Source organism: Phalaenopsis equestris, unplaced genomic scaffold (assembly GCF_001263595.1).
Source record: "Phalaenopsis equestris unplaced genomic scaffold, ASM126359v1 Scaffold000002, whole genome shotgun sequence".
NCBI lineage: Eukaryota > Viridiplantae > Streptophyta > Magnoliopsida > Asparagales > Orchidaceae > Phalaenopsis > Phalaenopsis equestris.
In genome coordinates this window covers 57,821,888-57,835,443 of record NW_018164444.1, presented here as the reverse complement: position 1 = coordinate 57,835,443, position 13,556 = coordinate 57,821,888, and the positions used below count along the sequence as shown (strand labels likewise).

Below are 13,556 nucleotides of genomic sequence, written 5' to 3'. Positions count from 1 at the left end.
TATCTCGAAATAGGGCGTCTAAGTGAGATCATGTTCAACACCATATACTGAATCTTGATCTTGAGACTAAAGTGGAGGAAAAATAAATTTGAACTGTCATACATTTTATTATAGAAAAATTTACATACATACCACACAATTCTTATGCATTTACATATCTAAAATCTTAAATATGATATTTACATTTATATCACCAGATATTAAAAATCTATGTATGAAAAGATATATCGCTTTTAAAAAGTTAGTGATAGTGATATTTTTTGCCGTGATTCCAAATATTTGAGTGTTATAAATGTAAATAGGAAAGTATAGGTGTTAGATATATAAATAGATAAGAATTGTGTGGTGTATATATGTAAATGCCACTATTTTTTACCAATCCTCGAGCAAATCTCAATATAAGTTGTTATCAAATACCCACGGTTCATGGACAAAGAGCTCACGGCCATTCATCTTTGTTGTTCCTGCAGCAATATCTTCTGCACGTTTCCTAGCTGCTGCATCTCTTCTTAATGAGATATCAGCATCCTGCAGAATGGAAGGAATGATATAATTTTGATCAGTTGAGCAGCTCACAACGGAGGCATATAGATCATAAAATGGTATATATGCATATATATAAAGATGAATTTCATTAGTTTTCATAATGATTTACAAACATAAAACATCATCATCATCACCATCATAATTAGCATTATCCCAAATTTTTGTGATCAGCTAATTCCACATTGATTCTTTTTGAATGTTGAAGTAAAGATTAAGCTCAATCTGTGCAATTTTTTTTTTAACAATCTCTATCAAAATGTGATCTAAAGGCTGCCCATTTTTTCTTCTTAATCTTTGGCACTAGATAACTACGCATCTAATGATGTATTTTGACACTGCCTACATATCTAAAACACTTATTCATCTTTAAAATTCGTTCTTTTTTAATGTTGAATGAAAGATTAAGCCCATTGTAACGCCTGTTCAAAAAAAAATTTTTTTGAACCATCAAATGAACCAAAACCGGGCATTCATCGGTTCATTGAAGGCGAAAATGACAAACGAAAAGGAGGCGAAGCCTCATATGCACCGAGCAACACGAAGTCAAAGGGGACAGATAAAGAGGAGTTGTGGGAGTGTATAACAGGAGCGCGAGTAAGATCAAGTAGTGCCTGTGAAAAATAGATAAGTGCATGAGCTTGGGTAGTTATGTGAGCAAGGCAGCAATGCAGACTCATACTGAAAGCTAGAGAGGACAGTGCACGAATAGACAAAACCGAACGATCCATGAACGACTATCGAGCTTGAGTTGAGACTAGCAAGAGAGGATTCCTCCATGCAAAAGGGGGAACGAAATGAGAGATTTCTCGTATGCAAGGGGGAATGAAGTGAGAGGTTTAGTGTGTAGAATTAAATGAGATATACTTGATCGGGTGTGGACAAGCAGTACACAGTGCAACACCGAGCTGAAAAAGAACAAGGGCCAAACAAAAGTTGCCGAAAGGATTGATCACGTTGAGGTTGATCAAGTCGGATAAGTTTTTAATTAGATTTTAGATAAATTGTAAACTCTAGCTTTAGATAATATTTATTTTATAAGCAACATTCAAAGAAAGCATAAACGAGAGATTTCTCTAATGCAAGGGGGGATGAAGTGAGAAGTTTAGTGTGTAGAATTAAATGAGATATACTTGATCAGGTGTGGAAAAGCATTACACAGTGCAACACCGAGCAGAAAAAGAACAAGGGCCAAACAAAAGTTGCCGAAAGGATTGATCACGTTGACGTTGATCAAGTCGGATAAGTTTTTAATTAGATTTTAGATAAATTGTAAACTCTAGCTTTAGATAATATTTATTTTATAAGCAAGATTCAAAGAAAGCATATTTTGATTGGACATTCATGAGCAAAAAAGCTAGCGATCAATATTCAGTAAAGTGCAGAACAAAATTTAGAGTTGAGATTTTAGTAGAAAAATGATTTAGATTAATATCTATTTAATTTTTGCTAATCGTAAATGTGAAATAAAGTAAAGCTAATTTAGAGGCTTATTCAAGAAAGTTAGATATTTTTGGAAGAAAAGATAACACAAAGTGCAAATAATGTATATAAATTTATTATTTTTTGTTAATAATATACGGCAGAAATGGAAATATTACAAAAAATTTGAAAAAGAATTGGAAGGTTAGACTGAAATTAAACAAGTGATACATAATAAATTGTAGTCAATCAATAAATTCTTATGGATCCATACCTCCCTCAAATTTTAGTAGATCCATCTTAATTTTGTAGAATCTGTGTCCTCCAACTGATGTCACCTCTCTAGGCCTCTTTAAATACTGGATTCTACAACACCGTGGCCTTTCATCTTCATTACTAACAACATCCATATCGCAAGGGTTGAAATTTTCATCTCTTTCTCCTCTTCGACTTTCCTTGTCACCATCGAGGGCAAGTCCATCCAGGGTTTCATCCTCAATGCCCGTCAATTTCCGCTGGAAGTCAGCAGATCTCTCGTTTTATCTCTTCCCGAATAGGTTCGTGCATTTATCTCCTAGGTGGCATGATTAGGGTTTGGGATGTGGAAGTGGAAATGGTATTTGGTGGTAGAAAGAAAATTTTTGGCTTATGGAGGATGTTAGAAAATGCTAGGACATGCCAAGAGTTAGGCTAGTTTTGATACCAAATGACACTGGAGTTAACCCAAATCACAAAGGAAACTATAAATATTATTGTTAAAATTCAAACGATTACAACGAGACACTTCAAACAAGTAAATAAATGACAGACAACACCCTGGAGAAGGACGACGGTGCTGGGTGGTGGTTGGATAGTAAGTGGAGGGGCGGGTTGGATGTTGCGAGTACAGTGGAGGGATGGAAGGGCTAGCCGCAGCCCTAGAAGGCAGAACTGAGAGCAGGCCACAGTGAGAAGGCGAGGGGAAAGGCGGCAACCGCTGCTGGAAGGCGGGAGGGCAGGTGGCAAAGGGTTGGTGAAGGCGGAGAGGTGTTACAACATCGAGTGGAGTTATTGTTTGGGTTGCGGCAGCAGCATGGAAGGGGGTTTAGGGGTTGGCGGTAGGAGAACAGGGGAAGAGAAGGTGTGCAAATGGAAGAACAGAGAGTGGTAGGGGGCAGAGAATGAGGAGATCGAGGATAATCGCCACCTCGAAGTGAGATACAACAGGAGCATCACTCATCCTCAAATACCACCCTAAAAAGGAAAAAAAAAAGGATGTCGATGGCTATCCTAACAAAAATATGAAATAAAACTCACAAAATATAACCTAAATTCAACGAACACACATATAAATGAGGAGGGAATAGGTGGTAAACTAAAAAGGTACGAAAATAAGGAGGTAGAAAGTTCTACCCCTATTGAAGGTCGACCGGTCCAACATGGGCTGGAAGGGGACCCCACTTGGTCGAGTCAGTCAGCCACCTCTCAGATTGGTTCACCCGGTCTCCCAAGCCCAAATCAATGACAAGTTTGAGTAAAATTTTTAACAACCCGTCCAAATTGGCATCGTTTAATTTTCTTATTAGTTTTGTGTTTTTTTGTGAAGGTTCAATTGCATCTAATAAGTTTCTTTCCTTCTGGTAAGTGAAGAGTTTTAGGCCACGTTTGAAAAGTCTTTACCTTTCATAATAGTTGGTTTAAAAGCGACGTCCCAAAAAAATTTATTATAAAATTAAGATAGGAAAAATGATATGGTTTTTTGAATAAAAATCCGGTAGGAACTTTTTAGCTCAGAATTCTTTTTCGGACCGTCGTTGTGCTGTCTCTAATGCCACATCGATTCCGATTTAGTCATCATAATTTACTAATAGCAGACTACGCATTCCTCCAAGTCAATCAAGCCCTCGGATGGACTCTATCAGGAAGAACGACGATAGCAACGAGACTAAGACGGGTGAGGAGAAATGGGTATCGCCAACCCCGCAACCGCCTGAATGCTCTTCTACCTCGTCTAATCCGCTTCCATAGCAGCCGAAGAAGCTTGAGTCAGGCGACTGTTGTGGGAACGCCTGCTTCCCTGCAATGATAGAGTTGTCACTGAATGTGTGATTTATGGTTTTTTTCGATATTTTACATGTGAAACACTGAACGGAAGCTCAAAGCAGTAAAGACTTTGCGGTTTGAAGCGACAAGAAAATCGGTGCGTTCGAAGAACGTCTAGAGACATATAGATGGAATTTCTTAACAAAAATTGGATAAAATTATTCTTTCCCATTACAGTCCTTAGGTCCTAGATATAGACTTTAAATTGGGTTGTACATATAGATGGAATTCCTTAACGATTTGGCAAGTTTCAGATCTGTCCTTCATTAGAAAAATCCAAATAGCTCTAATGTGGACATTTACAAAGAATATAAATCACCTAGAGATATTGGTAACACGTAAGGGTCCTCAAATGTCTAGGATAAGTGTTTTGGGCGTACTGTGATAGTTGAGAAATTTTACTTCAAAACTCAAAACTTAAAAGAAGAAAGAAAAAACATTTTTAAGATACATAGAGCTTGGATGACCTCAAAATGACTGCACTCAATATTAGACGATATACATAGTAAGCATGTTTAACTAGTATAGTAAAATTTTCTTCATTATCCATGAGGTGGAGTTGCATTCTTTTTCATATTGTTAATCGCCTTCCTCGATATTGCATCGAATTCACAATGAGTAGTGTGAAATTCTAGGAGTTTCCTATATCATCTTTATTTTCTTTTATTATTTTCTTGTTATATTGTATATCTTTCCATTTTGTGCTGTTTTATTTTTTGGTAAGTTGTCATTGTCTTAGTTGTATGCCATATAATAAGAGGAAATATTGTAATTAGAAAAGAAAAAAGAGAATATAGCTTCTTCAAATTTCCTCATAGTATCAGAGCTTCGTCGGATCATTCTCGTTGACGCCGTTCATCTTCATTTTCATTCAGGTGGTCTGCATCACTAGACTTCATTGTTGTTTGTTTCTGGATCACCAGACGTTTGGGTCGTCTATCTCCTTCCTGGTGTGCGCTTGACCAAGAAGTCGAAGCCCTTGCATCTGCCTCTAATCAACAGGTTCACGAAAGACAGATCATCGTATCACAACATAGAGAGGCCCTTTTGCTTTGCTCGTCTCTACCGTACACACGAGCCGTGAAATCCGTTCGAGCAAAATCCTCCTTGCAACCACCAGGACCCCTTCAGCGAGCTTGAGCTTGCAGGCCCTCAGCACATTCCTACAACCTCCGGAGCCTCTCGAACAACCCTGCATCCGCCATAATCCCTCCTTTGTCAGCCTTCAGTCATAATCCCTGCGACAACCCTTATCTGTTGACACTACCTAACTCTTATTTTCTGCAACCACCAGTTTCCCTTCAGGCCATCCCTCTGGTGAGCCAACTGCCTCTTCCAAAGGATTGTAGTAAGCAGCTTGTGAGATTTATTCCAATATTGAATATGTTGCATTTGCTGAAGTTAGAATAAAAGAAAGTAGAAAGAAACTTATGATGGTAGAAAGTGCGGGTTCATTTGGCACTGAAAGCTCTGCTTTGTATACATACAACTCCCATGATTCAATATCTAATAAAAATCATCCTTTGTATGAAAAGTGTAAGAAACTTGGTCACACAAAGGACATGCTAAAAAATATATGGAAAACCTATGTATTGAAAACTTGGACAAGGAATGACCAAGACAACAAGTTCCATGCCACAAGCTCTTTTAACGGGTTGGTCGGCCATAGTCACTTCACTATGGAACAACTGAAGGTGTTGAAGAAGCTTCTTACTAGCATGACTTAGGAGCCTACTAGCTTGATGATACACCAAGGTATTATATCCTCCTATCTTACTAATAGTGGAAGATTTCAACAATGGATAATAAACTCGGGTGCTTCTGATCACATGATTGGAGATATGCATGCTCCATCAGCTACCAAGAGATCACAAACCCCTAATTTGTTAGACTTGTCGACTGGTATCACTCCAGAATTATTTGAAAAGGAGAAGTTAAAGTCTACAAAGATATTCAACTTTCTTCTATGTTATATGTTCCCCAACTAAATTACAACTTACTTTCAATTAGCAAGCTTACTCATGACTTGACTTATGTTACTAAATTTCATTCTAACTCTTGAGAATTTCAGATAGTGGAAGAAGGTGATTGACAGTGTTAAATTGTAACAATGTCTATGCATGCTCAAGGAGAGCTATTTTCTTAACACACAAATGTCTTCTGCATTATCCTTTCCTAATATTATTAAGTTAGTTGTCTGAGTCTATTAAAAGTCGAGTTCTATTACGACATCATCGTCTAGGTCATCCCACTTTTCATTATGTTACAAAGTTGTACCCACATCTTTTTATTAATAACAAGTCAGAGTTTTATCTGTGTGAAACATATCAATTGGCTAAACATATTTGTAATGTATATCCCTCGTCTCAGTACAAACTCTCACATTTTTTCTCCATTATCCACGGTGACATTTGGAGACCTTCAAATTGAAAATCATCAATAGAGCTAGATGGTTTTTCTCCTTTCATTTATAATCACACTAAAACCAATTGGATATTTCTAATGTAGGAGAAAAATATATAACTACACAAAGCTTTCAATCCTTCCAAGACATGATTTCTACTCAGTTCTAATGCAAAATTCATATTCTCAAAACTAATAATGCAAGGGAATACTTCAACTTGATCCTTTGACCCTATCTCGCAAGAAATATTATCATCCATATGAGTCCATATGTTGAGACCCTACAATAAAATGAGATAGCTGAGAGAACTAATAGGCGTCTAATTGATATCTATGCCTCAAGTCCTAAAAGCTTTCTAAGGAGATATTTTGCTCATAGCCACCTACCTCATTAATAGAATGTCAGGCAGGGTCATTGGATTCAAGCCCCTCCCCAAGTTTTGATGGAAGCATACCCTCATTTTAGAATCTTAGCAAATCTTCCCCAAAAAAATATTTGGATGTCTCTTTTATTCACATTCACCAACCAAACAGCACAAAACTTAACCCAAAATCCATCAAATGTATCTTCCTTGGTTATGCTTCAAACAAAAAGAGACAAATGCTATTCTCCTATTACTAAAAAAAATTAATAACTCCATATATATTACATTCTTTGAAAAATAATCATACTAACCTAAATAAGAAATTCAGTGGGAGATTCTAGGTGAATATCATATTTGAGACATTATTCTGGATACCCACATTGAACTAGAGTCACCACAACCTATTCCACTTCCCTCTAACCATCTGTCTCTTAAGTTTCACTACTTGAAGATATCCAAGCTGAGACTGACAACAAGAAAATGCACAAGAAACTTCATGTGCATAGTAAAAGAAAGAAATACACTGAGCAAGATAAAAAAAATATGGTACCACGGCACTGTTCATAATCAAACCTCCACATATCTTTGAAGTTCTAAAGGAGGTGTAATCCAGTGGAGAAAGTTGCACAAATTATTTTATTAATGAGAATTTTGCTTATGGAAAGTTATCATCACCTTATAAAGCTTTTGTATTTGATCTTGATATTGTGCAAACACGCAAGTCTATTCATGAAGCACTTCAAAGTCTTAAATGGAAAAGGACGGATGAAGAGATCCAATAACTTGATCTAAAAGGCACATGGACATTTACAAAAATTCCTCCATATAAAAGTCTCATTAGGTGCAAATGGGTGTTCATTATCAAGTACAACGCATATGGCAGGAGCATTGGGAGGTCTAATGCTAGGTTGGTGGTGTACTCGCCAAATTTCCACCTCCAAGCAGCTTCACTATCTTTGAATATCAAGCTGAATTTTACAACATCTATGGCCCAACTTAAGAGGGAGTGGAATTTTGAGAGTTTCATATTTCAATTTTATTCTCTTTTATTATTTTCTTATTATATTGTATGTCTTTCCTTTTATATTTGTTCTGTTTTTTTGGTAAGTTGTAATAGTCTTGATTATGTTTGCCCTAGTCATCGCCATATAATAAAGAGAAATGTTGTAGTTTGAAAAGTGAGAAATAAGAGAATATAGTTTCTTCCCATTTCTTCCAATAGGAAAAATTTTAATAACAAAATTCATATCGCTGATAAGTTTGCTGATTGATAAGAGATCACAAGCAAGTTTATGCACTAAATTTAGGGATATGGATGTTGACTCTTCCTAACAACTACAACTCCAAACAATGACTCAAACGCAATCTTTACTGATTGTTCCTTAGAACAAAAGATATATCTTGTTAAATAGAGATAATATTTGGTCATGGATCTAATGCCCTGAGTCCATAATACATGATTGGGGCGTGTTAATCTATTAAATTAAATGCATTCACAGCCACACCTTTTAGACTAGATGATCTGATGTTGATATCAAATATAACTGGGTTGGTTTGGATTTGGTTGAATCATACTAGTCAATGGCAAATGTGCACCATAATGCAAAGAGCTCCATAGAGTCATAGTGCATTAAGCATGACGCAAATGCCATTTTAACATGATGCAAACTATAATAAAATTATATGAAAAAACACAGATAAATATGAAAGACTATTAAATTAAAAGATAAAATATCATAATAATAACATTAATAAAAAAAAACTTAAATTCAAGTGTTCAGCACCGCAAGTACTTTGAATTTAAAATATTATATTTTTTAAGGCTAATGTTTTCACAAGAGATTAAACCAATCTCCAAAGAATCATCATCACAATCATAAATTAAAGAAAAAAAAATCATTTCTTCATTAACATCATGATGTCCTAAAATATAATCTTTTAGCTCACGAGCGAGCGAACGACACAACGGTCCGTCATTATATTGTGAGAGGTGATTATATATACAAACATACATATATATATATAAATAAATATATAATAATAATTTTGTGGAATTTACATACATAACACACGACTCTTACATATTTGCATACTCAATGCTTCAAGCTTAATATTTACACATATAACACTTTGCATCATAATCACATCAAAGCAGGCGCATGAAAAGATATATTTCACTTTTAAAAAATTAACATTAGTTATATTGTTAATGTAAAGTTAATTCTAAGTGTTATATAAATAAAAATTAAATTTTAGGTGTTAGATATATAAATACATAAATATTTCATTATATGTACATAACTCCCCTTTTATTTTTTTAATATGAAATCTTAAAAATCAATTTTGTAAACGTCATAGGGGCAATTTACAAAGTGTCATTGCCCATATATTGCATAAATAGTGCGCATCATTTATGTGTGCCAAGCCGCGCCATGCAAATGACATCGAGGGTGCGTCATTTTGCACTATTGACATATATAGGTTAAACACGTCCTTTAACATCTCTATTTGCACTTGCTTGAAGAATGAGAATGTGGAAACAACCGGTGGCTTCGAAAATTATTTTTGGTTACCAAGAAGCCCCCTGACCTTGCTTCCTCGATTTCTAATCAATAGGCTCCCCGTTTGTATTTGAATTCTTAGCAATAATCACAGTGGTGCCTTTTCGTATTTAAACACACTTTGAGAAGTGATTAAAATTTTTATCAGTGGTTGGGGTGCCTTTGTCTCCCATCATAATCTTTTTTTTCAACTCGCTTATGTCCAGGCTTCAGAAAGCTCTTCTTGAATAGATAGGAGGTTTTTTTTACCAAATATCCTTCCTCAATCTTCATCAAAATTTTTACATAGTTTGGGAAGGAACTTGACAATCCTTCTTTAATTTTTTCAAACATTTTTTAATACTTGGTTGCATACCAAGGACTCCCACAATCAAGTTATTTGAAGTCATTCAATTGATGCCCATGCGTATTAAGAGTGTCATAATAATGAGTAATTAAAAGATCACCTTGTTGAAGATCTTGAATAACAAATTTGATTTTGAGTAATTCGGCAGTATTTTTATTATCCAATTTGAGTTTTTTTTTTTTTTTTTTTTTTTTTTAAAAAAACAAAAACTCTTTTTTTTCCAAAATCTCTTTTGTTATGCTATAAAACATGGCATTGTTTGCCCATTTCATTTTCCATGATGTCAATAAGCCAGTATTTTTTAAAATCAATATATTCAAATAGCTGCGCTAAAGAGATGATCATTCTTGTCTTTTCCACTTATTAACATCATAACTGACTAGTCCCCGCCAGAGATAATTTTGCCCATTCTATTTTGTCATACGAGCGATAGATTAAAAGAAAAACTTTCATATATGCTAATGTGGCCATGAATCATTAGTTTTTAATTATAGATAGTGTTGAAGTTTTTATCAGAGGTCACTTTTTATTTAACCCTAGTTAAGATTGAGAGTAAATCAAATTTCAATCAGCAAGATGATTGAATCGTGATCATAGTGAAATGAAGTGGATCACAAAGCAATGATGTTCAACCGCATACAGGTAGATTCGGGCGAAAAAAAGTGACACGTTATGTTGGTGCGAAGGGATCGGCGAAAAGCAAGATCACAAATTTGAAGCAAGCTCTTGTGAAACACCGGCATGAAATCACGATCACAATATCAAAAAGAATTTGTACAAAATCTCGAGGTTGGTGAGGAAGAGCACAACAGAGAGCTTGAACACGAGAGAGCCAAAATGAGTCCCATGGAGTTCCACATATAGGGATCTTTGCTGAGCAAAATAATAAGAGATTGTAAGAGAAATAAAGAATGACATAGAATCAAGGCTTGAATGCCATGTGAACAACTTGGAGACAAGAAATACATGTGAACAATTTGAATCTTACTGCATTGCTTCATCCTATAGAAAATGTACATATTTATAGTGTTAGATTATAAAAATTACCAACTATAGGAAATTATTAATGGACTGACACAAGGAAGAATGAATAACACAAAATGCTACGGTGAACCTCAATTTTACAATTGATTTATCCAGAGCACACAAATAGTTAAAGAGAAGTAGATATAGGCCAATATAAGATTTTTCTTATAGAATTTTCAAAGAACCTTATCCATCAAACATTTATCTATCAAGATCATTCATTTATGCCCATTAAATGAATTAATTTTAATAGATTCATCATGACATCAACCCTTAAGAGAATGAGCTTCTTTTAATTCCACACCAACACTAGAAATCTTCCCTCCCTATACTTTCCCCTTTCTTCATAAATGGATCTCCTTTATTATGCCCAACCAGCTCTCTCTCCATCCATTTATTTTATGATAAATTCATTGCAGCATCCACAAGTATAAATTTACTTAGAAATCCCCAAGGAAATTTTGCTTCCCATGGGGTTTTGTCCAAATTATTTCTGTAAGTGATAATAACCTGATACTCACCCGAATACTCCTAATCTTTGTATGCTGTCTTGCGCACAGTTCCAAATGACCTCATTGCCTATAATCCCTATTTCCCATCGTATTCCTCTTTCCTTAAATGACACCCCATCATTATATTCATCAAATCCTATGAACCCAAACGCGATATTATAATTTTTATTTGCATAGCTTCTGCTGCTCTGTCCTCGTCGCCTCATATCAAATTTATCTGAAAGCAATCTTCTATTTATCCTACTCACTTGTCTTAGGCCTTTACAACCTTCTCTGATATCCATAGCACCCACTCTAATACCAAGAACCGTAAGAACATCAATGAGAATTTCTTTGTGATGCCTTGACATCCATTCCCATTAAAAGCCAAACTCCCATGACCAACGCACAGCAAGTTTGCAAAATTTACCTTTAGGTAAAATTGGCCAAATATTGTGAACCTTCGCATGGCCCTTGGCATTGACATGCACCCTATTTTTAGAAGTTTCTGTTTTCTTTAGGTTTCAATGATCAGAGAGAGCGGATCAACAGACAAAATCATCAGTAATTAAAGAGATCAAAAGGTTGCACAGGGCGGTGTTGATGAAGGAGGATTGAGTGGTATAAAAAGGAGACATTGAAGAATAAAATTCCACCAACACTGATCTTTTGGAGCTAGAGTACATCTACGCTATCTCTAGGAAAAAAATGATTGTATGAGTATCATGCATCGAATATATGGTAGTCTAAAAAAAAAGACTTAAAAGTTTCGGCACACTAAAAGAAGATAAAACACACAAATTGGGTGACAGAGAACTAATGTGGAAGAACTAGCAAGGAAAAATGAAAAATAACAAATAAGTAAGCTAGAAAATGATTTTAAAGATTTGCACAAAACACAATTTCCACCTCGTGTAGTACTCAGTAGAAGTAGAAGGAGAAAGAAGACTCTTTAAGGCAAACCAATAAAGTTAGGATAAGCTTAATCATGTTGATATAAAGTATTGTGCTCACATAAGCAGGGTGGCACGATTATCATCTACCTGGTAATAGAAAAGTACAGATGCTGGAGATTAGCGCAAAGTAATTGCATTGATATTTCACTGAGAATAAACTAAGTTGTTTGGATCCTAAGATCGCATGGACTAGTTTAATTCTTTAAAGGCTGCCATATGATAATGGCGACGGAGATATTTATTGTCTGACTCTGATACCCCGAGATGCAACCACCATCATGAAATTTACAAAAGTAGTATGTCAAAAGGCAGTCTTTTTCGTCAAATTGCACATGAAACCAAATTACAAAATAATAATAATAATGAAATTACAAAAGTTAAATTGATTCCAATAACCTAGAAATCCATGGCAAAGTTGGCCACTGCACTCGTTGCTTACGATTGGCTAACAAGATAATCAGAGAAATGAACTCAAAGATAGAGAATGAAATTCAAGAAGAAATAAAATGAACGTTCGCTTTTGCTCTAGCCAAGCTTCCGTCTAGCTTTAAAACAACAGATCGCGTGCTTGAAGTCACTAGAACCAGAAGAAGAATCGTTTAAACGAACAAAATATTTACCAGAGATTCCATCATTGCTAAACCTAACAAAGTAAGTATATGTGCACTTTCATTCTCCTTCATAAAGCATTCCTAAATCCCAAAAAGAAAAGTAATAAGAAATTATATAAAGAGAGAAGAGCGGAGTTGAGGAAAATAAATTGCGCACCTTTCGGCTCTTCCACGCTTGGAATTCAGCCACCGAGATTGGCCTGCGCTTCCCCTCCCCGACATCTCCTTCTTTGCCTTCCTCTCCCATTACATCGTCGATAGCAGCGAATCGCTCGGGGGAATGATATGAAATATCGCCGACTCACACTAATTAAAGCGCACGTGCGAAGCCCTCACCAAATTTTGGAAAATTTAGAGTTTTTTGAAGAAATAATCATACAAAAATATATTCAAAAAATTATACTGATTATTATATTTTTTTTCTTTTATTTTGACAAGTCAAATTATTACTTTATGATAGCCACCGCATATAGTATATATTTGAGACGGCGGCGCCGCATCAACGCATCTTAGCACCGTTGTTTAAGGCATTTAAATAAAGCAATCGCAGAACATTTCATTAAATGTGCGCATGTTTTTCTTATAATCTCACCAATGGTTAAGACCCACAGTCCATATTTCTTCAAAAAGGATATTACTATGTTTACCCCTCCCTCCCTCACTGCCCTCATTGCGTTGTGTCCTATCAAATGAAGCTCAAAGTTCTTCTCTGCCTTAATTTGCGAGCTCTTTTCTCCGACTTTGTCTGCA

General features: G+C 35.5%; 1 protein-coding gene across 1 annotated transcript; it reads right to left on the bottom strand.

The window, feature by feature from the left end:
- Positions 1–292: 292 nt before the first annotated feature.
- Positions 293–13,099, bottom strand: LOC110020780. The gene is made up of 3 exons (XM_020719004.1): positions 12,964–13,099; positions 12,816–12,887; positions 293–528 (listed from the first exon to the last, which is right to left on the bottom strand). The coding sequence occupies exons 1-3, from the start codon at positions 13,051–13,053 to the stop codon at positions 394–396; spliced, it is 297 nt and encodes a 98-aa protein (XP_020574663.1). The 5' UTR covers positions 13,054–13,099; the 3' UTR covers positions 293–393.
- Between the last annotated feature and the right edge of the window lie 457 nt (positions 13,100–13,556).

Coding starts and splice junctions, on each gene's coding strand:
- LOC110020780 (XM_020719004.1), bottom strand. CDS start 13,053: ATGGGAGAGGAAGGCAAAGAAGGAGATGTCGGGGAGGGGAAGCGCAGG. Junction 12,888..12,963: donor AAGCGTGGAAGAGCCGAAAG/GTGCGCAATTTA, acceptor TTTGGGATTTAG/GAATGCTTTATGAAGGAGAA. Junction 529..12,815: donor TAGCAATGATGGAATCTCTG/GTAAATATTTTG, acceptor TCCATTCTGCAG/GATGCTGATATCTCATTAAG.